The sequence below is a fragment of the Leopardus geoffroyi genome, chromosome A1, assembly GCF_018350155.1.
Source record: "Leopardus geoffroyi isolate Oge1 chromosome A1, O.geoffroyi_Oge1_pat1.0, whole genome shotgun sequence".
Classification (NCBI taxonomy): Eukaryota; Metazoa; Chordata; class Mammalia; order Carnivora; family Felidae; genus Leopardus; species Leopardus geoffroyi.
Genome location: NC_059326.1, coordinates 143957139 through 143984036, shown reverse-complemented (window position 1 = coordinate 143984036; position 26898 = coordinate 143957139). Strand labels below are relative to the sequence as shown.

The following is a 26898-nucleotide window of genomic DNA, read 5'->3' as shown; positions in this document are numbered from 1 at the left end:
AAAAAAAAAAAAAATGAACCTGGAGCGCCTGGGAGGCTCAGTCCTCTGACTTTGGCTCAGGTCATGATCTCACAGCTTGTGAGTTCGAGCCCCGTGTCAGGCTCTGCGCTGACAACTCAGAGCCTGGAGCCTGCTTCTGATTCTGTGTCTCCCTCTCTCTCTGCCCCTTCCCTGCTCACATTCTGTCTCTCTCTCAAAAATAAATAAACATAATAAAACCCAGTTTTATGCTTTAATGTTTTTCTTCTATTTCTTTGATGTTATAAGCCCTGCAGCATGCTCAGGAACACCTGGGTTCTGCTTTTCACAGCTTCAACCGCTTCAGTATTTGGGGAACTTCCCTACTGCTGCCCCTCTCTCTCCACCATTTATTAAGGGACAGTATTAGAATTATTGTAGTTAACAGAAGTCTCTGATGTCTTTCCTCCATTCTGCTAGGGCTCCCGTATTTCCGAGTTGGGAAAACCAACTGAATGACAGTTGGTGTCAGGTCAAGATTTCTTTCCTTTTGCAGTTGGGACTTAGTTTAGACAAACCAAAGCCAACTGGGCTATCCAGAACTCTCAAGGAGTAAGTCTTTCTGAATGAAGGTTTTCCACATTGCTTAGGGATTTACATGCTCCTAAACTAAAGCAGTGGAAGTAAAACATGTGACCCTCTTTGGAATGGTTCTTGCGGCAGAAGTATCCTTCTTTGCCTTCCCAAGAGGAATGAAGGGGACGTGGTAAATGAGTTCTTACAGTGCCCTGTGAGCTATACCCTGAATGCACAGGCCCCAAGCAAGTGCTGCTCACTTGCTCTAGTGGGAGGGCCCCAGTTGAAATGTTAGGTGTGTGTATATATGTACACAGATACACTCACATGAACATGTACACACACCTACCTGTATATATACACACAGATACACTCACACATGTATATGTATGTTTTAAAAAACATCATAGCACTATAGAGAGTGAAAGTGAAATGAGAAAAGTTTGAAAAGTCAAATCCATACAATGATACATGACTTTAATGATAAGATAGGATTATTCTAAGTAAGCAGTATGATTTTCATTTCACACTTTGCATGATCACATTTCTTTTGTTACTATTTGCCTTTGAATAATAACAAATAATATATAAAATAATTTATATAAATATATATAATAAACATGGTATATATATATATATACACATAAAATCCATTTATTTTCCCCCTTCTGTGGAGATAAATGTTGATTGTACTATGGGAATGTTCTGTCATGGGAAGGATTAACTGCTTTAAAAATATTTCTTTTGGGGGACCTGGGTGGCTCAGTTGGTTAAGCGTCAGTTGGTTCAGTTGGTTCAGCTCAGGTCATGATCTCGTGATCTGTGGGTTCGAGCCTCGTGTCGGGTTCTGTGCTACAGCTCAGAGCCTGGAACCTGCTTTGGATTCTGTGTCTCCCTCTTTCTGCTCCTCCCCTACTCATGCTCTGTCTCTCTCTCTCAAAAATGGAACAAACATTAAAAAATTAAAAGAAAATAAAAGTATTTCCTTTCCCAAATAGAATAAATATCTTACTGCATTTGAATTTGAAGTGCAGTCAGTAAGACTGGTTATTTAAGACCATAGAACTAAAAAAAGTTAGCAGGCAACGAAGGAGACAATTGGGAAAGAATTTGGGAGGCAAGGAGGAGGAAGGCAAGGCCCAGAGAAAAGCCAGCCCTGCCAGTGGGAGGAGAGGGGGAAATTTGAACAGATGGGTTGACAGAGGTCTGTGACATAGGGATAGGGAATGTGAGTGAATTGTGAAGGAAGGTGGCCTATCAGGACCCCATACAAGCAGTAGTGTTAGATCTCACCCGTGTGATCTGTTAGCCCTGCCCGAGTAGAGTAGCTTATCTTACAAAGCAGCCTAGCCTTAGGATGCCAGAAGAGTCTTGCGAGGAAGATGGTTTGGAAAGCAATGTAAGATGGAGAGAGCCCATTATAAGCATGTGAAATGATGAAATACTACACAAAGTGCTCAAACAGCGGTGTTACTGGACAGAAAACCCGTTCTGAACTCTGGTTTGGCTGCTCGCCTCTCAAAAATCAATACTTGAGAGACAGGTGATGGTGGGAAAGGAGAGGTTGGCATTACTGAGGAAGCCAGCAGCATCGGAAGATGGCGGACTAAGGTCCCAAAGATCATCTTCTCGTCCAGGCGAAGCCGGAGGGTTTTAAAGAGGAAAGTGTGGGACACTGGGGTTGGGGGTGGGCTACCTGGAGGAGAAGATGGTGCCCAGGCGTTTAGTCTGCATATGCCGACATGACCCTCAACAGGCTTGCGGGCGCCAGCAGCAGCTATTTTCAAATGTCGTCAGGACTTCTCTTCTGGGCAAGACTGGTCCTTCTCTCCTCAAGGCCAGTGGTTTGCAGATCTCAAGGAAGGTAAGTGAGTTTGGCTCACTCAGACCAAGGGAGTGCATAAGCTTAATGCTGGTGAAGCCCTAAGACCTATTGGAGTGGTGTTACAAAGGCAGTTTCCTGCAGTAAATGAAGTAAGATGTGATTATAGCCTCTTATCTGATACCTATGATCTCTTCTCATTGGCATTGATGTTTACAGTGTGACGCTTGTTTTCAAACCATTGCAGGGTCCTGAAGTGCCTTCCAAATCATCACCAAGAGATTGAATTTTTAGGTTTTAGACTTCTTCTCGTACTCCTTAGCTGATCCCTGAAATCTTTGTTTCCCCTCAGAGTACTGATTATAGTGCTTCAGGTGAACTGTGACCTTTCTTTTTTAATGATTGGGCATCTCCCAAGCCACAGTCCCTTCTTTTTATTAAAGACAATATCAGACCAATTCTGGTGAAAGCTTCATTTGCACACTAAACTGTTACTGCACGTTCTGTAGGCAAGATGGCTCAGAAGACTGATAGCCTGGGAGGTCGACCTGCAGCGGTCTGGGGTTAATGGGTCCGTAAATCAATGGCTCTAAGAGGATGTTTTGTGTTCCTTTCTAGTTGGCCTGCTGCTGTGGGTCTGCTGGCTGCTCCCTCTGCTGTGACTGCTGCCCCAAGATCCGACAGTCCCGGAGCACCCGCTTCATGTATGCTTTGTACTTCATTCTGGTCGTTCTTCTCTGCTGCATCATGATGTCAAAAACCGTAGCTAATGAAATGAAGGAGCATGTAAGTCTGCCTCATCCTCCCTCCCTCCCTCTTCTTTTCTTTTCTTTTCTTTTCTTTTCTTTTCTTTTCTTTTCTTTTCTTTTCTTTTTCTTTTTCTTTTTCTTTTTCTTTTCTTTCTTTTTTTAATGCTTTGGATTTATTTATTTTGACAGAGAGATTTAGAGCATAAGCAGGGGAGGGGCAGAGAGAGAGGGAGAGAGAGAGAATCCCAAGCAGGCTCCATGCTGTCAGCACAGAGCCCGATGCCAGGCTCAAACCCACAAGCTGTGAGATCATGACCTGAACCGAAATCAAGAGTCGGACGCTTAACCGACTGAGCCACTCAGGTGCCGTGGCCTCTTTTGAACTCTTCTCATTTGATGATGATTGGTGAGGGTGTGTGGGAAAACTTTCCCTGTAAAGGATGGGGCCCAGCCACGCTGGTGTGGGTAGGGGTATACTCATTATCTCCAGACCTTCCTGAAGCCTCTTCAGTGCTTTCCTGCCAAGCAGGGGAACCATTCAAAGTCTTGAACTTTAGCAGTAGAACAGATACAGTCTGTTCTTTGGTGTATTGTGTGTTCGGTCTATGCCTTGTTTATAACTGTTCCTCCTAGATGTACAGTCTTTTCTTGTAGACTTGGTACTTTTCCCTTGTTGTAAGGATGGCTTCCAGTGTCTCAAGTAGCAGCTGTTATAATAAACTCTATTTGGCCTACCTGGGAAGCCTGATAAAGCTTAGAAAATGATGACATGATGAGGAGTGGGCAGTAGGGCGATTTTTACTTTGCTGACATGTCATTTGTGGTTCGGGTGTCTCCAAGGGTGAGGAGTGGATTTTTAGACATTTCTTGGGCAATGTATGCAGAAGTAGGCCTGGTTTGTGATGCTGATGAAGCAGGGCGTTTTCCTGGACTTTCCCCATAGAAGGCATTTTAATCAGCCAGATGACAGGGGCACGTGTTGGGGTTTTTGAGGGAGTCCAATAAATAACATTTCCCCTCTTAGTCTCTAAACAAATGGGCAAAAAAGACCGAAGTGTCAGTAGATGGATGCCAGACATCACCCTCTGTCCCTCATAAGCTCATATGAGAAAGTATGGCTTGGATCTGCAGAGAAGTGGGCCTCCTAGTACTGAACCCCAAAACAAGTTAGACTTTTCCACTGAGGGAGCCTACCCAGGCCCCAGTACCCCTAGGTTGAGCGATATTTCCCCTGCAGAGATACAGTTTCCGGAGAAGAGTGGCAGGGGCACTCTTTGCCAGGGGCAGCTCTTGTCTAAGGGAAAGGGGGAGAACAAAGGCTAGCTATCCAAACCCCATTTTCCTGGGGCCCAGCAGAATGAGGAGGGAGAGAAGGCTAGGGCCAGCACTCTGATGGAACCCCACCACCGTGGAGACGCCATCACCAGGAACAACTCCTGAGCAAGTGTCTCTTTTCCCCAGCCTCATGCTGAAGCTACAGGCCATCTTAAATATACTCTCAGTGTAATGCCCCCGATTTCGAATCTGAGAGACCACCAAGGAGCCGATACCGATGCAAACGCACGAGGGTTTATTTGCAAGCTCGAGCTTGGGCCCAAGTATACCCGACACAGTGGAGCAGGGACTTGGACCCCTAGGTTAAGAGGCGTAGCAGTTTTATAGGGGCCAGTGGCCAATGAGATTGTAACACACACAGAAAGTTGCATAGTCATGTGGGTCCACACGCAGGTGGCCAATCGAATTACAATTTACCCTATAGTAACTGTTTGAACTAGCCTATCACTCTGGTTGGAATTGGCGCGCAAATTTGGCGGGCAAAAGGTGGGGTTTAAGAATTGGCGCACAAGTTTTGCGGGCAAAAGGTGGGGTTTACATTCTTTGGCGGTTAGGGGTTCCGCATTCCTATATGAGCCGGTTTCCAGTAAGGGTGTGCTCAGCGGCTTGACTAGGGTGGGGGAGTGTCTTAAGCAATAAGTAGGTCATGTGGGGGTTATACATGAGATGGTGGGTGTAGCACAAAATGGAGTTAGTCTTGCTCTGCTTGTCCAGGGGTAGGGGATTTTTGTTAAATTCCTTGGGTCCCACATCAGGGGATTCAGAACAACCATTTCCTTAGAAACACTTGACATATTCTTATCCATTAGGCTCTCTGAAGTTTTCTGTTGTGCATTACTTTTTTTTTTTAATTTTAATTTTTTATTTTTTAAAATTTACATCCAAATTAGTTAGCATATAGTGCAACAATGATTTCAGGAGTAGATTCCTTAATGCCCCTTGGCCATTTAGCCCATCCCTCCTCCCACAACCCCTCCAGTAACCCTCTGTTTGTTCTCCATATTTATGAGTCTCTTCTGTTTTGTCCCCCTCCCTGTTTTTATATTATTTTTGTTTCCCTTTCTTTATGTTCATCTGTTTTGTCTCTTAAAGTTCTCAAAGGAGTGAAATCATATGATATTTGTCTTTCTCTGACTAATTTCACTTAGCATAATACCCTCTAATTCCATTAGTTGTAAATGGCAAGATTTCATTCTTTTTGATTGCCAAGTAATACTCCATTGTATATATATACACACCACGTCTTCTTTATCCATTCATCCATCGATGGACATTTGGGCTCTTTCCATACTTTGGCTATTGTTGATAGTGCTGCTATAAACATGGGGGTGCATGTGTCCCTTCGAAACAGCACACCTGTATCCCTTGGATAAATGCCTAGTAGTGCAATTGCTGGGTTGTAGGGTCGTTCTATTTTTAGTTTTTTGAGGAACCTCCATACTGTGTTCCAGAGTGGCTGCACCAGCTTGCATTCCCATTGGGCATTGCTTTTATAATTGCGAATGTATGGTCTGGAATTTGGGGAAACTATTGTCAAAACCTGTGACACTGCACTTCTCCCCTGATTACTTTAATTTTTTTTTTTAATGTTTATTTTTGAGAGAGAGAGAGAGAGAGAGAGAGCAAGGGAGGGTCAGGAGAGAGGGAAACACAGAATCCATAGCAGGTTCCAGGCTCGAGATGTCAGCACAGAGCCTGATGCGGGGCTCGAACTCATGAACCATGAGATCATGACCTGAGCCAAAGTCAGATGCTTAACCCCTGAGCCACCCAGCTGCTCCGTGCTTTAAACATTGGATGTCTTCTCAGTAAGACACTGCAGTGGGAGCTCTGGGGCATTCAAACTTGTGAGAAATGGAGCTTATCATCCATCAGTCATCTGAGGCATAGAACAAGGGGGAAATTAGTCAGTGCCATATGAGAGGATGCATGAAGCGCTTTGGAAATTTGGAGGTAGGGAGACCCAGAGCTAAGACTGCCTCGTTAGGCTACATCAGGCTGTACTGCACCTTGGTGGTAGTTACCACCAATTGTCTTCTGCATACCATGGTTTAATCTTGTATGTTTGTGGCAGGACGTTTGAGAGGAGGAAAACTGAAAGGGCATTTCATCTCCCTTTTATTACCTTTGTTTTTCAGGTAACGTCATATTCTCTTTGTCAATTCAGCAAGCATCGGTTTGAGGATCCATTGTGGTTGTGATAGGAATTCTCAGTGTATGTCGGTTGTCTGTGGTGCATTTCCAGCCCTTAAGAAGTTTTCAGTCTTGGTAGAATTTAGCTTTGGATCCAAGAAACAAAACCTGAAAGTATACAAATGTGTAGTGGTGAACCCATGAGCAACATTACTGGAGGTAGGGTTCATTTGGGAGCCACCAGTATACATTTTAGGACATGACTTTCTTTTTTTAAATTTAATTTAATTTTATTTTAGAGAGAGAGGGTACAAGTGGGTGGGTGGGGGGGGGGAGAGAGAGAGAGAGAGAGAGAGAGAGAGAGAGAGAGAGAGAGAATCTTAAGCAGCTCCATGCTCATGAGATCATGACCTCAGCTGAAATCCAGAGTCAGATGCTCCACCAAGTGAGTTACTGAGGCCCCCCCTAGGATATAACTTTCATAATACTAATTTTACTATTTGATTGCCATCCAACAAACCTGCCCCATGAAATAGTCCCTGACAACTCCAGCTAGCATGTATGGTTTCTAAGTGTTGGTAGAACATTTAAGAAACAGAAAGCGTTTCACTAAGGGAGTGGTATCACTAAGGGAGGCTTCATGGAAGTGACTTGTGTGAGAATAATGAGTACTTTAGTGCTAACATTTATTGGGTAATACCACGCACCAGGTTTTATTCTGAGCATTTTACCTGAATTATCTCGGTTCATCACTGCTGCACTCAGCTAAGCATTATTCCTGCCTTACATATGAAGAAACTGAGGCATCGCATCCTTTAAGTACCTTATCCGAGGTCTCTCGCTCTAAGGGGTACACAGTTGGGATTTGAACCCAGGCTGAATGCGTTCTTAGTGATTGGCTGTGTAGGTTGACAGGAGGGAAGAGAACAAGGACGAGGCACGTGTAGAAGGACAGAGATGAGACATGGGGAGGTAAAATGACCTTGCGGGAATTTTATTGCCAAAGTTAGGCATTTGACCGTGGTCTGATGGCCAATTGGAAGCTATTATCAATTCTTGAGTAAGAGTATGTCCTTGTCAAAACAGATGGATATTTAGGGAGGTGAGCCCAGCAGTCCTGTGTATGTACAGTGTGATTTGGGGTCATTGCAGAGGGAGGGACGGAGGAAGGGAGAGAGCGAGAGGGAGAAGGGGCCGCCCGGACACCTCGCACTGGCTCTTGTAAATGTTTCTATGCCTGTCTCCTGAATGTACTTCTTTAAAAATGGTTTGGCTGAGCTTTCTGCATAAGGAATGAGGTCCCTGTGGGCGAAACCAATCCTTTTCCATCTTTAGGGCTTCATAGTGGGCAGGCCAGCTGGTCACAAAGTCAGCTTGTTTGCAGCCTATAGAGTAGAGGCTGACCTCATCCTCAGGCGATGCTTGAGGGCGGGCGTTGAAAGGTCCCCTTGTGGGGACACACACTGGGCTTCTGCTGCAGTCCTTCCCCCGCTTTGTTGGGCTGTGGTAACGTTTGAGGATGTGACTGGAAGAGGAGAAAGCGTGTGTGCTTGTAACTGCCCAGATGGGAGTGTATAATTGCCTCCCACCCGGCATTCTCACCTTTATGTGCAAGGGACGGGGGCTGCTGGGGTTAAGAACACGAGGGCAGCCCTCCTATTCAGTTGTTTTTCAGTGTTTGCCTTGGTTTCAAAAGGTGGCCTGTGTTTAAAATTGAGCAAGAGAGAACTGCAGGGAGCCACGGGGCCGCACTTCATGCTGCCTTGTGTCACTAGGCAAACTCCTCTTTCCCGTGAGAACTTGGGCTCAGAGGAAATTGCTGTGCTGGTGGAGTGGGGCATGACTTCTGTCTTCTCCTGGAGCATGGTTCCCATCTTAAATGGAGGAGCCATTTTACTGCAGGACATTCATGTCATTAGGCATGTAATTCAAGCAGGTATGGTCTTGAGATACTTGATGCCTAGGGGATTAAAAATCCATTTCAGAATGTAGGGTGACCAAAAAAACCCCCACAAAACAACAACTCCCAAATGGGGAGGGTAGCTATTTTGAGAGAGGTTTAAGTCTACTGACCTGCACCACTAAATCAAGATGGAACTTCTCTGGAAGCAAATGATGACACTTTGAGGTTTTGACCCCCCTGTAATCTGCACTGGCTCCCCCCCCCCCATTTTTTTTTTTTTTACATTTATTTATTTTTGAGAGACAGAGACAGAGCACAAGCAGGGGAGGGGCAGAGAGAGAGGGAGACACAGAATCCAAAGCAGGCTCAAGGCTCTGAGCTGTCAGCATAGAGCCCGATGTGGGGCTCAAACCCATGAACCATGAGATCATGACCTGAGCCGAAGTCGGACGCTTAACCCACTAAGCCACCCAGGTGCCCCTCCCCCCACCTTCAATAAATGTTTATTCACTTTTGAGAAAGTGTGAGCAGAGGAGGGGCAGTGAATGGGGGACAGAGGATCTGAAGCAGGCTCTGTGATCATCACCTGAGCCGAAGTTGTACGCTCAACTAACTGAGGCAGCCTCCCAGGTGCCTCTGCTGTTTTCTTTCTTTCTTTCTTTCTTTCTTTCTTTCTTTCTTTCTTTCTTTCTTTCTTCTTTTAATTTTTAAAAGTTCTTTTTTTCCCCTTAATTTGAAAGAGAGAAAGAGAGTGCATGCAAGCAGGGGATGGGGCAGAGGCAGAGGGAGAGAGAGAATCTCAAGCAGGCTCTACACTCAGTGTGGGGACCAATGTGGGGCTAGATCCCATGACCCTGGGATCATGACATGAGCTGAAATCAAGAGATGCTCAGTCTGCTAAGCCACCCAGGCGCCTCTGCACTGGCATTTTGAGAGGGACAAGAAAGAGAGGTTCTTGTTTCCTGTGGAGGAGGGGCCTCTGAAACCAAACATACATTGGAGAAGGAAGGACAGGTGATTGATATGGCCCTCGAGCCTTCTTCCCTCTGAGCTCAGTGAGCCAGGCCAAGTAGGAAGAGCCCTAAATGCACCTGACCAGAAACTTCTTAGGTCCTTTCCTTCACTCCCATCCTATGTTATCACCACACTGCTCTAATCCTTGAGATGGGTGGTAGGTCAGTACCTGAGATGGCTGGACCTTTGCATTTTATTTTCTTCCGAACCAAAACACATCTTCCACATTGTGGAAGACTGGTTTTTGTGCTGTATGTTTGTTTTAAATTTAAATTTTGAAGAATTAGTTTGTGTATCGAGAGGAAAGGCTACTAAGATCTTTTGTTTTTGATAGCAGCCTTTTTTTGTTCCTTCATTTGTTTTTTTTTTGTTAATTAAATAATTAATTAAAGTAAACTCCATGTTTAACATGGGGCTCGAATTCATGACCACAAGTTCAAGAATCGTGTCCTCTTCCAACCGAGACAGCCAGGCGCCCCCCTTCATTTGTTTTAGAAGACATTCTGCTTTGTTTGTAATCTTACTTTTGGAAACATGTTTTACTTTTTGCGGTATTTTCTCCTCATGGGTTTAGGTCCGTTTTCCTTTAAGGGAGTAATAATGCAGAAAACTGCAGTCCTCCTGTCATTGGTTATTCTTGCCCTGGATGAAAAGAGCTTTTTGTCTATTCAACACAGGGTAATAATGCTACAGGGTAGAGTGGGCTTTAAAAGAACTGTGGACCAGGTCTAATAGGATCGTGAGCAGGACTCTTGGCTGCAGTTTCCTCAGTGTCTTAAAAGCATTTCCTAAACTCCATTCTCTCCCTGAACTTGGTGAAAGTTAGCCAGTCTGACGTTAGAACCCTGCCCTCGCCATCAGCCAGTGCCACTCCCAGAGACTGCAAGTGAGTCTGGCCAGTGGTTATTATCGTTGTTGGTGTTGTTATTTTAAAATTTATATTTGGCTCCTTCAGAGAGGGCGAGCATGCCGTAGCTCATCATAGGTCCCAACACAGGTTGTTTGCTTACAGTGTCTCACACATTTACCTTTACTCCTTGCCCCGAAGAAAGGCATTTGGATTTGCCACTCCTGAAACAGCTTAAACTCTTGAGAAAAAGCTGTAAGTATGAGAGTGGACACCAGGCTTCTCTTCACCCACCTGTTTCGGTGAGCAATAGGGAAGTTGCTGAGTGGACTGTGCTAGAGCAGTCTGTGCACGTCTACACCCGTAGCCCCAGGCTGAGATCCAAGGAACCCTTCTCCACCGGAACTAGTCTACCCCTTGCTTACTGCAATCAGGCATTTTTATCCAAGTAACTATTTAGAATTTTTCTTGATCCCTTTGGTCCACTGGGCTCAATGGACCACTCCCATTTCTAGACTAATGTGTGGTGGAGGTGGGACACTGAGTTGGATCCAAACCAGGCCCTTTCTTTCCCAACTAATAATCATCACTACCCTCCCCCCCCCCCGCACCCCACCACCACTTTTAAAATCTTAAGTACATACTGTAATTACAATTTCTACATTTATTGTGAAGTCCAAAATGCACCAGGTAACAGGAAAGGAGGTGGATGTTAAGGCTGCTAACTGTGGATTTAGGCTCTTTGAACAAAGGTAACAAGATAGGCTTAAAGAATTTTTCTCTATTTATTCAGAAAATTCTGTCTCATGACACATTCCCTAGTGTATGCTATATAATTTTTTTTGATCTGTATTTTTCAGTAATTTTCACTGTTCATTATTATCTTAGTTAGAAGGAGAAAGGAGAAGGAGATGTCGTAGCAGGAAATTCATGTATATTACCAACATTAATATAAAATTATGTGGAAGTAGATGAAAGCAAAATAGTTAAAGAATTATTTTAAAACAAGGGCGCCTGGGTGGCTCAGTCGATTAAGCGTCTGACTCTTGATCTTGGCTCAGGTCATGATCTTAGGGTTCATAAGTGTGAGCCTTGCATTGGGCTCTGGGCTGACAGCATGGAGCCTGCTTGCGATTCTCTCTCTCCCTCTTTGTCTGCCCTGCCCCCGCTCAGGTGCACAACATACATGTGTGCTGTTTTTCTCTCAAAATAAATGAACTTAAAAAAAAGAAAGAATTATTTGTAGCCAGTTTAGTGCCAGGGCCACATCCAAATCTTGTAGTCTCCATCATCCAGAACAAAGCGGTCAACTCCTCCTTGCCTAAGCCTGAGACACGGTCCTCTGCCCTTCTCATCTGCTGCCTTTCCCCTTTCCCTGGGGCAGCTCATTCATTTCTAGCTTTGGTTGTACCTGTATGGATTATCTGCTAGTTAGGGCATGCTTTTCTCAGGGCTGTGCTGGGGACCCTGGGAGTTGCCTTCCCCTTCTTTTTTCCAGATCTAGTGCTGACCACGTGCTTAACCACAGACAGGTCATAAAAGTATTGGGTTTCCACTGTGCATTCCAGTCAGTTCTGATTCACCTCTACCATGCTCCTTGATGTCACATTCCAGTTGTGTTATTTGGATTTGGGTTGTTCCTGAATGTCCCCAGCTTCACACGTTCACTTCCTTTTGACATCTTTCTCCAGGTGGCTAAATCCCATGAATGACTGCTTGCCATTTGTATTTCTCCCAGATGACACCCCATTTCCAAATTCTGTTCTCACCACAGTGTACAGATGAGCTTTCTAAGGAAAGCTACTTTCCTTAGAAACAACTTTGAATTCAGAAGGCTTTTTACAAGTACATGCTTTAGTCCATTGACATTTAACAATACTTCGGTAGTTCCTAGTGTTGACAGAGTTCTGATGCAACATGTTTGAGGCTCTGAAATTTGGTAGATGAGCACTTTACTTTTATTTTTAAATTTTTTTTTTTCAACGTTTATTTATTTTTGGGACAGAGAGAGACAGAGCATGAACGGGGGAGGGGCAGAGAGAGAGGGAGACACAGAATCGGAAACAGGCTCCAGGCTCTGAGCCATCAGCCCAGAGCCTGACGCGGGGCTCGAACTGCGGACCGCGAGATCGTGACCTGGCTGAAGTCGGACGCTCAACCGACTGCGCCACCCAGGCGCCCCTTTACTTTTATTTTTTAACCTGTAGTATGAAGAGGAATGTGAAGGCATTAGAGTTGGTATTGTTGGTGGGAAAGCCCTCCCTGTGGTAGTCACAGGCGATTTAAAAAGAAAGAAAGAAAGAAAGAAAGAAAGAAAGAAAGAAAGAGAGAGAGAGAGAGAGAGAGAGAGAGAGAGAGAGAAAGAAAGAAAGAAAGAAAGAAAGAAAGAAAGAAAGAAAGAAAGAAACACAGTTTCTAGGCAAAGGATCTAGTTAAACAGATAAATGGAAAAAAGATCCAGCTTACATTTATGATGTGTTCTACTTTGTGAAGAGACAGCAAGTATCCTATGGTTATGATATGATAAGGGTTATGCAGAGAAAATTATTATCTCTTTTAGAATATGATTTAAATGATAAGTTAGAAGGTTTTTTGGAGTTGTTGTTGTTGTTGTTGCTTTTAAAGGTTTTTATTTTTGAGTAATCTCTCTCTACACCCAGTGTCAAGCTCCAACCCCCCAAACCCAAGATCCAGAGTCACATGCTCCACCAACAAAGCCAGCGAGGTGCCCCAAAGGTTAGAAGTTTTAAAATGGGAGAATCTTAAATCTTAATCCTAACCAGACCCCTCTTTTGCCAGGTGAGTGGGTGGGGCCCTGGGAAGTGGCTTGTCCAAAGCTGTGACCCCAGGTAGAGCTGAGACTAGAACCCAGGAGTGCTGGTCTCCTGGCTGCCTGGCCAGTCCCTTTTTCTGCACCGCTGGGTCTGGTTGTCACTTAGATGGTGACAGAAGTATAACAGGGAAGGCCTTCGCAAACTTCTTCCTCCTGACTGCTAATCTTTTTTCTGTAGCCAGTGGAGGAGGAGGATTCCTTCTGGAAACTACCATCTTTAGCAGCTTTCTTAGCTTATCTCCCCCACCTGCTTCCTTCCTGTTGTGAGGGCCAAAAGCTGGGCTCAGGGGACGACTTGTTGGTCTGAAGTAGAAAATAGGAGCAGTCACAAATCTAGTATTTATTTATCCAGTGGCTTTGCATGTAAAATAGAAACTGCCTTCAAATTGTGTGTGCTGTAATTACATTTTAGAAGTAAGCAAACAGCAATGAAAAATATTCCAGTTTGATCCAAAACATTGAGTGGTTTGTCCCAGCATAGAATGGCAGGTATTCACACCGAAGCTGGAAAATCTGGCTCTTATTTTGATTTTGATGTTTACCAGCTGAATGTTAAGAAAACTGTGTACCTGAGACCTGGCAGGTGTTATTATGGAGCGTTAGAGCTCTGTAGAGTAGAACTCCCCATTCTTGGCTGGCATTTTATGTTTTTGTGTTAGAACAAGAGTCACATTAGCAGAAAAATAATAATAATTGCTGACCTGACCCAGTTCTTTGATTCTGGAGTTTGTTCTTTTTCTTTTGTTTTTGTTTTTGTTTTTAAATTCAGCTGGGATAGAATGCTTCTCAGAAGTTGTCTTTCTGAACAGCAGCTGAGTTCATGGTACTGTTGTGCCTTGCATGTGCCAAGTTTATCAATGAGTATGTTTCTCAGGTTAAAGGTGGATTTGGGCCATCAAACCCCAAGTCCTTTGTGAGGACACTGTGGGAAAATTCTCACTGTGCCCTAATGAAAATTTTCCTGTGGGGAGCTGGTAGTAAGGTTCCACCTCTTAAATGCTCTGGGTCCCCTCCCTTCCAAGGGGGAGGGACTTTGGGGACACATGTTTCCAAACAGTTTTATCTTTGGTGTAAATTCCATCCAGACCTAACAACATGTGGGAGAAAACAGAGTCCCTGCAACCCTCCCATCCCTCACCCCTCCCCTCCCGTAGGCCTCACCCTTCTGCACACAAGTGAATTCCGAATTCCAGGGGGAAAATGATGGTGGGAAATAGTTCTATACTACAAGCAGTCATTTGAACTAATGGATACCCTGCTGAGAGTTCTTTTTTTTTTTTTTTTTTTTTTCCAGTCTGAATCAAGGGCAGAGAGGTTTGATCCTTGTCCAGTAATAATGAGCTTGCCTGGAGCCAGAGAAAAAGAAACAATAGTTATTGTCCTTAGACCTGCGGGTCTGTTACCTAGAAACTTTGGGGGAGGGGCATCAGGTGTTAAGAGGATCTCTGTTTCAGGGTGGATCTGGCTATGGGAAGTGAAGAATGATAGGATGTGAGAACTCAAGTTTTCCTGCCCCTTTTCTCTGTCATCCTCAAAAGCATCTCTTCAGCAGCTGTCTGCCAACGGGACCTTGGAGCGCTCTGCAGATAAATAGGGCAGACAAGAGCTTACAGTTGGAAATGAACAGTTCTGTCATTATAAAAATGGGCCCGAGGGAGCAGACAAATGGCACAACACAGAGGGAACTAGGAGTGGGTAGCCTCAAAACGCTACATAAATATTGTGAATAGTTGAGTCTTGATGATCTTCAGAATTTAACTGGGTGATTGTGTTACTTGGTTACACTGTAATCTGAGTTCATGCTTGAAAAAGTCTTTTAAGTCCTATAATTCCTTCTTTCCTCCTGTCTTTCCTTCTTTACTATGTAGATGCCAAGCACTGTGCAAAGTGCAGGGGATGTAAGTATGAGTAATAGGGTTGTTGTCCTTAGAGAACCAGACCTCAGGTCGGGGAGAAAGAGACCAGTTTGGTGAGTGTATGCAGAAGGAACCCCTTGATGTGAGAGAGGCCGTATGCACGTGGGTGTGTTTGAAAGCTCCAAGTACGAGAACTCCATTAGCGACTTGGAGACCCTGCTGTCAGCTTAGCCATCATTTCTATTGACCTTTGGGGTCACATTAGCACTCAGGAATGTTTTCTCTGCGTCTTTGGACACAGCGAAGCTAAGGTGAGGTGGGAGGTTTGTAATGGAATGGAGCGTGTTGACCTCTAAAGCAGCCTTGAGCTTAATCACTAGGGGGTCAGGCATTTTGGGGCTGTGGTTTTTACATTTCAGTGAGACTGTTTCTACAGTTTTAAAATAAGTCCAAAATTATCTTCCGAAATGTCGGCTTTCATCAGTGTGGGTTTTATTTTTGGTTGCACATGGTGTGTTTGCATAACAGATGTGAGGACTTTTTTCTGTTAGAGCTATTGAGGGCTTCTGGCCTGCAGAGAGGAGCATTGGAACTCCCAGGCATGTCCTCCCCCCATCTCCTCCACCACCCGGCAGATAAATTAAAACACTTAATGTACTGCTCTAAAAATGGCATATAGGAGATGTACAGTTGAATTCATTTAAAGCACAAGTTCCATTTTGGGACAGCAGTGCTCTGGAGGAGGGAAAGAATCTCAGTGGAGGTGAGAAGGCAGGGCGGAGTCCTGGACACTCAGAAAATCCTCCAAATGGACCTCTCTGTTCTCTGCTGGGCCTTTGGCTTTTGATCTGTAGAGTAAGTCATCACCACTTGTCATTTGCCTTTGAGATGTTAATTTTATTCACCCTTGCTACACAACTCCTCAGCTGTTATTTCTGGTAGTCTAGGCTGTTAACTTTTCCTGTGGAGAGTCAGCTAGAAAACATTCTCTGCTCTGAGGGCTTTGTGGCCTGTAGCAACTACTCAAACCCTGCCATTGTAGGGCAAAAGCACCCAAACAATGTACCAACAAAGGAGCATGGCTGTGTTCCAATAAAACTTTATTTGCACAAACAGAAGCTAGCTGAATTTGACCCATAGGCTGTGAGTGTTTGATTCTTGTGTTTGTGGCTCTATGCTTGTCATATGCAGTTAATTCTCTCCTCTCTGGGGGGAGAAATTCAGTGGCTTAAACTTTGTGTTGAAGACACCAGAGTCCTGAAGTTGCAGATAACTGGGATGGGTCAACCACATGTTGTGTCAACGAGAAAAGAATAATGTACCAATAAATTTAGTGTGACACGTTTAACTGTCTTATTCTATGTGGCCTTTTGAAATAAATGGTAAGTGATTAAAAAGAAAAGAAAACTTACATTTTTTTTTTTTTATATAGCCAAACCAAGCATTTTGGTGGTCAGCAAGAAGTGGGGATGGAGAAAATGAGATTATGGGTCCCCTGTTGCTGGGGACACCCCATTCCAGGTCCAATAAATGGCAAAATGGGAAAGATGCTGGGTCAGAAAACTGAGTGTCTGCCATGTCCTGGTCCTCAGTATGAGGACTGGGGACTAGGATCTCTCAGAAACTTGAGGTTCTGTGTATGGTAGCGTCTGATCTTTTGGGGATTTTAGATTCTCATGTCCCACTTAAGGCAAAAATCATGCATGAGCAGTGAAAATTAACCATGAAAATGCTTGAAATACCCATAAAGGAGAGCACACGTGGTTCTGTGTGTACAACATTTCACTAGAAAGTTAGCTTCTTGTCAGCATGGATTTTATTATTATTATTGTTGTTGTTGTTTATTTATTTTGAGAGGACAGAGACAGCACAAGTGTGAAAGGAACAGAGAGAGAATCCCAAGTGCGCTCTGCACTGTTATTGCAGAGCCCAATGCCGGGCTTGAGCCCATGAAGTTGTGTGATCATGACCTGAGCCGAAACCAAGAGTTGGATGCTTAACTCACCGAGCTGCCCAGGCACCCCAGCATGGATTTTTTAAACCCATTTTATTCACTGCTCGTATCCCTATAACCTAGCACAATACCTGCACATAGTAGATGTGAATGAGTGAGTGAACGATGATCTCTGTGCTATATTGTATATTGAATTGTACAATGTAATGTGTAGTATGGAAGAAAGATTTCACATGCAAGCTCTAGTTTCGCTGGTTTAAAGAACTTGGTTATAGAAGACGGTCACACACAGTTGAATTTGTGTATAACATGTCATCGCTGTATTGCAAGGCCACATACTCACAAAGAAAGCCTGTTTGGGGCTCACTTAGGCTATAAGCATGTCTTTTGTCTGATAAGTTATCCGAATAGAAAAGTTTTCCTGTTGAGATGTTTAGTCTTCTTGTTATAGAACCCCCAGCATCTCTGTGTTCACGAGTGATTCTTTATTGACCTTTTTCCTCCCAGGGCAGCAGAAAGTCCTGCATCCAGACCCTGTGTTCTGTGGGAGGAGTAGGGGGGCAGTAACCACTAAAACAAAGTGCAAACCTCTGTAGTGAGTTTTAAGTTGTCTCTGGGGTGAAGTGTAGATTTTTTCCTTGATCTCAGAGGGTCCCATTCCCACCCCACTTGCCTTGATTATCGGGGCAGTGTTTAATGGGTGAAGACACTCAGGAAAGAGGATTGAGATGCTGACCCCCAGGGGGCCAGTGGAGGATTTCCTGGCTCCCAGGAGTATATATGTGGCTCTCCTGACATTTTCTTTCCTTTCTTCTACTCACCCTCTTACTCTAACCCTAGAGTTCACAAAACCCTCCCTGGGGAGAGTTTGGCAATATCTGTTAAAATTTAAAACATACTAAATTTATGACCCAAAGTTACCTTCTTGGTGTCTGCCCTCCTTAATGTTTTACACGCGTGTAGAGAGATATGTACAGTGGGGAAAATATCCATCATGCATTTTTTTTCCAGTTTTTTTTAAAATTTGATTTTTTGTTTTTTTTTTAAGTTTGCATCCGAATTAGCATATAGTGCAACAATGATTTCAGGAGTAGATTCCTTAGTGCCCCTTACCCATTTAGCCCATCCCCCCTCCCACAACCCCTCCAGTAACCCTCTGTTTGTTCTCCATATTTAAGAGTCGCTTCTGTTTTGTCCCCCTCCCTGTTTTTATATTATTTTTGTTTCCCTTCCCTTATCTTAAAGTCCTCATATGTGTGAAGTCGTATGATAGTTGTCTTTCTCTGACTTGTAAGAGTTAAATTGTAGTGTAGGGCTAATGCTTAGCTTGAAAAATAACAGCTTTGTGTTGACACTGAAGGTTAAGAGATAACAGCCTTGCTTTACTCTTGTAAACTAAGCCTCATACTCTTGTAAATTAGGCTTCACCAATTAAGGAAACAAAAGTTCAAAGAAAAGAGCATCAGAGGCAGGGTCAAGGAGATCTACTGGTTGCATCTTAGAGGCAGAAAGTCTAAAATAAGCACCTCATTAGACGACTGTTTCTAACTCATCTGGCAACTGTTTCTAACTCATCTGGAAACTGTTTATTTGTTCTGTTCCCAAGTGATGATAAAACGATGTGATTGGCTATAAACACTCTGTACCCCGGCTGTTCAGGGTGCTCTCTTATCAAGAGTGTTGGTCCCGATCGGTCGGCCTTGACTCTCATTGTAATAAACTTTGTTGTGACTGTCACTGGTGCCCGTAGCATTCTGTTTCAGGAGTCGTGTGGATGCAACAGACTGACTAATTTCACTTAGCATAATATCCTTCAGTTCCATCTGTGTAGTTGCAAATGGCAAGATTTCATTCTTTTTGATGGCTGAGTAATACTCCATTGTATAGATATACCACATCTTCTTTATCCATTCATCCATCGATGGGCATTTGGGCTCTTTCCATGCTTTGGCTATAGTTGATAGTGCTATTATAAACATGGGGGTGCCTGTGCCCCTTTGAAACAGCACACCTGTATCCTGTGGATAAATGCCTAGTAGTGCAATTGCTGGGTTGTAGGGGAGCTCTATTTTTAGTTTTTAGTTTTTTGAGGAACCTCCATACTGTTTTCCAGAGTGGCTGCACCAGCTTGCATTCCCACGCATTATTTTTATAAGAGTGAAAAATCAGAAACAACCTAAATGTCTGGCAGTTGGGTAACAGAAACTAAATTAGGGTTGGTACGGACATGCAACCATCCCCAAGACATAGTGAGTGTAGAATAACACAGCAAAGTGTCCATAAGGGTATGCACACAGCTGCAACAGTGCTTACCTCTGGAGAGCAATCAAGTTGGAGGTGGGGTGATAATGGTCAAGAGGGTTGTATTTCTCTACCTTTATTGTAATTTACATTTTCCTTGGCAACAAGAATGTAATTATTAAGTATTGCGTGATTAATCACAAATCAATAAAATTTAGGAATGATCCTTGGCCTTCGCCGCTTGATTTCGTGGAAGTATGGGCAAAAGACCTGCTGGGTTCGCTTCCTGACCCATACCCAGACCTGGGCTATCTCCTCAACCATCTGTAGTTCGGCTTCTGCTCCCACCGGCTCTAGAGAATATTTTGATTCAATGTCCCAAATGACTCTTGGCTGCCAGACCCAATGTTACTTCTCAGTCCCCTCACATTGGCATTATTTGACACTGCTGACCACACTCTGCTTCCTTTTTTTTTTTTTTTTTTAAATGTTTGTTTTCATTTTTGAGAGAGTGAGTTGGGGAGGGACAGAGGGAGAGGGGGGACAGAGGGATCTGAATGGACTCTGTGCTGACAGCAGGCAGTCTGACTCAGGGCTCAAACTCATGACCTCACAAGCCATGAGACCATGACCTGAGCTGAAGTCAGATGCCAAAGAGACTGAGCCACCCAGACGGTCCACATTCTGCTTCTTGAATGCCTCTCCTTCCACTTCTCTTCTTCAGTTTGTAGTTTTTCAGTTTCTTCCTTGAGTTTTTTCCTTCTTCCCAGCCCCTGAATATTTGCATTCCCCAGCATTTGGGGCCGTGTCCACCCCTGTCCCCCCTCCCCTCCTTCACCGCATTCCTCTCCCTGTGAGTTTACCTATGATTGCCTCTTTTACCACTTCTGCTGGTCTACCAAATCTTTATCTCTAGTCCAGCTATCTTCCTGGAGCACCGCACCTTGCTTAGTCACCGGCTCATGCTTCCCATTGATACAGACACCTCCAATGCAATCTGTTTTTTAAGTGAATTATTGCCCCACCACTGGTCTGCCATCAGATCAGCTCTCAAGCTAGAAACCAGGATTCCTGTATCTGAGTTCCTCTGCCTTAATTTGTAGGCTTACATCAAATCAGCAAATGGGACCTATCCATTCCATGGCCCCCATTCCCCGATGCTGTTGCCTTCTGAATTCAGAGCTATAAAAGCTTTCACTGGGATTAACTCTTACTTGTGTTACTGGTGTGGTGTAGTTTGTACATTCTACCTTCGATGTTACCTAATTCTCTTCTAGAGACTGGCATTAGTTGATCCCTGTTCTCCCGTGGAAGATCCTTTCATTCCATCATAATTAGTCAGTCCTCGGGGAGTTGTTTTGTTTCTGTTGAAAGCTTTTTGTTGACAGTTTGAACAGAGTTGTTTTCTGTCTAATCATATTTGGGGCTGTGCCGATCCTGATGAAATGCTTGAGGTGGAGGAGCTGTGAGTGCTTATGCCAGCTCTGTATCATGCCTCTGTGATTCTGCAGTTACTGTTGGAGGCATTGAGTTCCTGATTTCAGAGGTGGCAGGGTCAGATAAAACTAGACTGTGGAAGTTTCGTTCCTCCTGTGGTTTTTAACAATGACAAATGGAGACTTGCATCTTTTTTTTATTTATTTTTTTTTAATTTTTATTTTTTTTTTAATGTTTTTATTTATTTTTGCGACAGAGAGAGACAGAACATGAGCAGGGGAAGGCCAGAGAGAGAGGGAGACACAGAAATGGAAGCAGGCTCCAGGCTCTGAGCTGTCAGCACAGAGCCCGATGCGGGGCTCGAACCCACAGACTGTGAGATCATGACCTGAGCCGAAGTCAGACGCTCAACCGACGAGCCACCCAGGCGCCCCGAGACTTGCATCTTAAAAATATTTAGAAACCCACCCCAAAGAGAAGTGAGTGTTGGTTGTTGGTACTGATTTTAAATAGTCCCACCCCTACCCCCAGGGGGCGCTTGGGTGGCTCAGTCCATTGAGCACCTGACTCTTGATTTGGGCTTACTTAGGTCATGATCTCACGGTTCGGTTCGTGGGATTGAGCCCTGCATTGGGCTCTGCGCTGATTGTGGAGCCTGCTTGGGATTCTTTCTCTCCCTCACTCTGCCACTCTCCCCTTCTCATGCGTGTGCGCTCTTTCTAAAATAAAAAAATGAAAATAAAAACCTGTACCCCATGACAAAAATGGCCTCAGAGATAATCACTTATCTAGGAATGAGCCCAGAGGTGGTCTACAGGAGGATGGAAGCTGACTTCGGTGTTCCCCATTTCACAGCTCCTGTCTGTTGGCGGGTGACAGATAGACATCAGTGATACGGACCTGACATTATTCCACAGAGAAAAACAAATTGCCTTAGAAAGTTTGAAGATAAGTGGAATACCAGAAAGAGGAGAGGCAGACAGAAAGAGGCTCTGGTTATGAAAGTCATTGTCAAGAGATATTAAACAGAACTTGCAGAGCTAGTTCTTCTGGTTTTCATGCTATTACTCATGCCAACCTGCCCAAAGCTTTCCTTGCAGCTTTTATATGGAAATTTTAAATGGAAATGCCCTGGAAATTTTATATAATGTAAGAATCCTTAGCTTTACTAATATGCCATTTTCTCATCTCTCCCAAATAACACTTTCATATTAGGAGGACACACCTCTCATCTTCCTCCTCTCTGCTTCTGTAAGAACACTCCCAAAGTCCATACTTTTTTCTAAGTTTGTAGCATCTGGGCCTTGGGCCAACCAGACCTGTGTGTAGGCCTTTCCATAGCTCTTCTGTGGGTTCTTGATACTTACTCCTCTGAGATTGAAGTTGTTTGGGGGGGCGTAGCTGGCATCTCTCCTGTATAGGAAAAATTGTGTGGATTTCCTTCTAGCTTCCATGTCTTTGAGCTTCATACTTGTGTTGATGTTTTGAAAATATCTTCCCTGATTTGGGAGTTCAGATATATTTTCTTTGACCAGTGGCTAGGTCTCTGAAAAACAGATAAATGAATGTTGTTTTTTGGAACTCAGTTCTTATATAAATATACCAGGGCAGGAGTCATCTTATTGGAAGTTAGCCTGTATCTTGCAACACCAATCCTTTGGTAAAGTGAGTAGAGCATCTCCTGATTTCTAAGATGCTTATTCCCCACTGTGTTTAAGTCAGAATGCAGCAACCCATCAGTTGTTCATGTAATGTGCTGATTCCCTCCCTGGAAAGATCTTTCTTCCTCCCTCCCTCCCTTCCTCCTCCCTCCTCCCTCCCTTTCTTTCTTTCTTTCTTTCTTTCTTTCTTTCTTTCTTTCTTTCTTCCTCTCTCTCCCTCTCTCTCTTTAAAATGTTAATTTAATTATTTTGGGAGAAAGATCAAGAAAGCATTTGTGCAGGGTAAGGGGAGGGGCAGAGAGAGAGGGAGGGAGAATCCCAAGCAGGCTCCACACTGTAAGTGCAGAGCCCAATGTGGGACTCTATCTCATCAACTGTGAGATCATGACCTGAGCTGAAATCAAGAGTTGGATGCTTAACTGACTGAGGCACCCAGGCACCCTCCCCCTTTTTAATGTTTATTTATTTTGTGTGTGTGAGAAAGGGCGCGAGCAGAGGAAGGGCAGAGAAAGAGAAAATCCCAGTCAGGCTCCAAGCTGTCGGCACAGAGCCCGATGTGGGCTCGATCCCAGGAACTGTGAGATCATGACCTGAGTCAAAATCAAGAGTTGGACACTCAACTGACTGAGCTACCCAGGCACCCCTCCTCCAAAAGTTCTTTTTATAAAGTAGATAATACGTTAGCATTTAAGGCAGTTTATTTATTTAATTTTTTAAGTAGGCTCCGTGGCCAGTGTGGGGCTTGAACTCTTGACCCTGAGATTAAGAGGCTCATGCTCTGAGACTGAGCCAGCCAGGCACCCCAGGAAGTTTAGTTAATAGCTATTATGGATTAGGAACTGTGGCAATCACTTTACAAGGACTGACTGATTTCTCAGGACAACTTCATAAGGTAGATGGCAATTTTATTTCATTGTACAGATATGGAAATTGAAGCTCAGAGAGGGTGTGTAATTTGCTCAAGTTAGTAGGGGAGCTGGGGTTGGAAGTCCACTGAGTCCTTGTTTATTTTTTCTGATAATTTTATGGCTTTGAGTTTGGCTGCCTTGAGGATTGAAAGGAAACCCTTTGCCCACAGGTCCCTACAGAACCAACATAGATGCAGTGTCCTTGGATGCCCAGGGCCCATCTTAAGGAGGCAACACCCTGAGCCAGCCCATTGCCTTCACCCCACAGTGTGGAGCCTGTGTATGATGTGTGTTTTCTTTTTTTAAAACTGGGATGGAACTTGGAAGAGCAAATATTGAACCAGAGCAAATTCCCCCTTCGTGAATCCTGCCAGCTTGTTCAACGTAGAGGTTCTTTGCCTAAAAATATTCACCACTTACTGGGGACTAACTGACTAAGTCACCCACAGAGCATAAAGCAGGTCTTAGTACTTGGAGCAGTGGGTAGTTTGGCTACTTTTATTCTGGATGAAACACATACTCACCTTTTGAGGAGCCTGAGAGCCTCTGGGAGTAAATAAGGGGCGGGGGTGTTTAGAGTGGAAGTTTAGGCCTCCTGGCATTAGTGTTCTCCTTGAAATGGGTTGGGGGAGGAGAGGAGAGAAGTGGATTTGTGGGGAGTTAGGCAGAGAAGCGCCTGAAGTTAAAAGATGGGCTGGTGTAGATGAAAGGGGTACTGACATGCTTGTGTCATAGTTGAGGGGGGAATGTCAGAAATTAGTTTTGCTGACTGAGTGGAAGAGAGAAGGGAGGGAGGGAGAGGTGGATGAGTATTGTAGAGCAATAAGTTCTGTATAAGCCAAACAGCCTAATGGGGTGTCTGGGTGGCTCAGTCGGTTAAGCATTGGACTCTTGTTCTCAGCTCAGGTCATGATCTCACAGTTTGTGAGACCGAGTACTGCATTGGACTCTGTGCTGACAGTGCAGAGCCTGCTTGGGATTCTCTGTCTCTGTCTCTGCCCCTTTCCCACCTGTGTGCGTGCTCAGTCTCTCTCGCTCCCTCAAAATAAATAAATTAAAAACATTCTTTAAATTAAGCTTTTATCTTAATTCCGGTTAGTTAAGGTGCAGTGTTAATATATTAGTTTCAGGTATACAATATAATGAATCAATTCCATACATCACCCGGTGCTCATTTTAAGACAAGTGCACTCCTTAATCCCTATCACCTATCCCCCCACCCCCGCCCCTCTGGTAACCATCAATTTGTTCCCTATAATTAAGAGTCTGTTTCTTGGTTTGTCTCTCTCCTTTTCTCCCCTTTGCTCATTGTTTTGTTTCTGAAATTCCACATAGGAGTGAAATGATAAGGTATTTGTCTTTCTCTGACTTATTTTGCTTAACATTGTACTGTATAGCTCTATCCATGTCATTGCAAATAGCAGGATTTCATTCTTTTTAACGGATGAATAATGTTCTACTGTATGTGTGTATGAACACCACATCTTATTTTTCCATTCATCTTTCTTTTTTTAAAAAAAAAAATTTTTTTTAACATTTATTTTTGAGACAGAGACAGAGCATGAGCAGGGAAGGGTCAGAGAGAGAGGGAGACACAGAATCCGAAGCGGGCTCCAGGCTCTGAGCTGTCAGAACAGAGCCCGACTCGGGGCGTGAACCCACGGACCGTGAGATCATGACCTGAGCCGAAGTCGGCCGCTTAACCAACTGAGCCACCCAGGCGCCCCTTTCCATTCATCTTTTGATGGACACTTGGGCTGCTTCCATAATTTGGCTGTTGTAAATAATGCTGCTATAAACAGGGTACATGTATCCCTTTGAATTGGTGTTCTTCTGTTCTTTAGGTAAATACCCAGTAGTGCATTTGCTGGACCATAGGGTAGTTTTATTTTTAACTTTTTGAGGAACCTCCACACTGTTTTGCAAAGCGGTGCACCAGTTTGCATTCCCACCAACAGTGCGTGAGGTTCCTCTTTGTCCACATCCTCACCAACCCCTTTTGTGTCTTGTTTTGTTGATTGTAGCCATTCTGACAGGTGTGAGGTGATATCTTATTGTAGTTTTGATTTGTATTTCCCTGATGGTAAGTCATGATGAGCATCTTTTTATGTGTCTGTTGGCCATCTGGATGTCAACTTTGGACAAATGTCTGTTCGTGTCTTCTGCCCATTTTTTAATTGGATCATTTGGTTTTTGGATGTTGACTATTTGACGATTTTTAACCCTGTGAGTTTGCTCACTTACGGTAAAACACAAGCTAAAAATTGAGACTCCTTTGGAAAGCACTTGCTGACTTCTCTTATTACCTGCATGGGAGTGCTTCCTGTGCCCTTGGGCCTAGTCCGAATCGCTGTCCTAAAGCAATTTCCAGACTAGACATTTTCACTGGGATGCCCCAGGGTGCCTCCAACCCTGTATGTTAAAACAAACGCCTGATCTGTTCTAGTTCCCCTGTTTGTCCTATGCCAACCCCATTCCCCCACCACCCCAAACAGTACCCACCGCCCCCTCCTTCACTTCATTCTTGTCATTCATATAGTCCTACCAGTTAGGACTTTTACCTACAGAATTTCTAGTCTCCCTGCCAGTGGCTTACCTTCTTCATCTGTTACCTGGACTTTTTTTTTTTTTTTTCAACGTTTATTTATTTTTGGGACAGAGAGAGACAGAGCATGAACGGGGGAGGGGCAGAGAGAGAGGGAGACACAGAATCGGAAACAGGCTCCAGGCTCTGAGCCATCAGCCCAGAGCCCGACGCGGGGCTCGAACTCACGGACCGCGAGATCGTGACCTGGCTGAAGTCGGACGCTTAACCGACTGCGCCACCCAGGCGCCCCTGTTACCTGGACTTTTGAACCAGGGCCTTCCACCTTACCCACCTACTGAAACCAGTCATCTTTTCATCTTTCTAGCATGGAGTACACCTGGCCCCTTCCAGAGAGAGCCTGACTTCTTTTGAGCTTTATTTTATGACAAGGAATGCTTTTTTTTTTTTTTTTTTTCTTTTAGCATAAGTATGTCCCAAATATTGTATGGAGCATTGTTAGAAGGTAGAGGAGGAAGAGTAAATTATTTCTCCCAAACTGAGAAGGCAACTTTGAGACTGGAAAACGAAGCAGGCAACTCGATACAATTTATACAGTTTTATTTAGGGTAACTTACTGAGTGTGGGGGTGAGGGGTTGTGGGGGGTGGATCTGGCAGAGAAGGATCCGCGGCAAGTGCAGTTATTCTCTGCAAAGTCTGGACCTTAGTTTGGATTTTACAGAGGGAGGGGACATGCGTGAGAGCACTGTAATGAGGTCAGAGGGTTCACATGTACCTAATTGACAGCTAACCTTTAATTAGATCTTTTGGTACCACCTGTGCCTCAGGAAGAGGGAAGACCATGTTCTATCTAACTGATTCATAGGGCCCAAACAAGCCTCCCCCAGCCTCCATCTGGGCTTGGCAGGCATTTCTAAGTATATTAATCTCCAGGGCGCCCTGAACACCCAGCCCCAAGAGAGGTCATCAAGTGAACACAAACTAGCAGGAGGGCCAAAGATGGAGTCCGTACTGTCAGCACTCCTGCAGATGTACTGAGACTAAAAAATCTGTCATTGTGCAACATTTAAATTTAACTATACACTTTGTATTTTATCTGGTAATCCTACACATGCTACTTTGTTT

The 26898-nt window shown here is 44.2% G+C and overlaps 1 protein-coding gene across 2 annotated transcripts in view; it reads left to right on the top strand.

Moving 5' to 3' along the window:
• The window catches only part of SERINC5 (serine incorporator 5), a 103584-nt gene that overhangs the window by 39727 nt on the left and 36959 nt on the right, over positions 1 to 26898 (top strand). Inside the window, exons 1-2 of one of the 2 annotated variants that reach the window (XM_045496852.1) lie at positions 2228 to 2398; positions 2975 to 3142. In XM_045496852.1, the coding sequence (XP_045352808.1) occupies positions 2243 to 2398; positions 2975 to 3142 (324 nt within the window). In that variant the 5' untranslated portion in view covers positions 2228 to 2242. Of the gene's footprint in view, positions 1 to 2227; positions 2399 to 2974; positions 3143 to 26898 lie in introns of those variants that run through there. The other variant, XM_045496862.1, reaches the window with a different exon arrangement.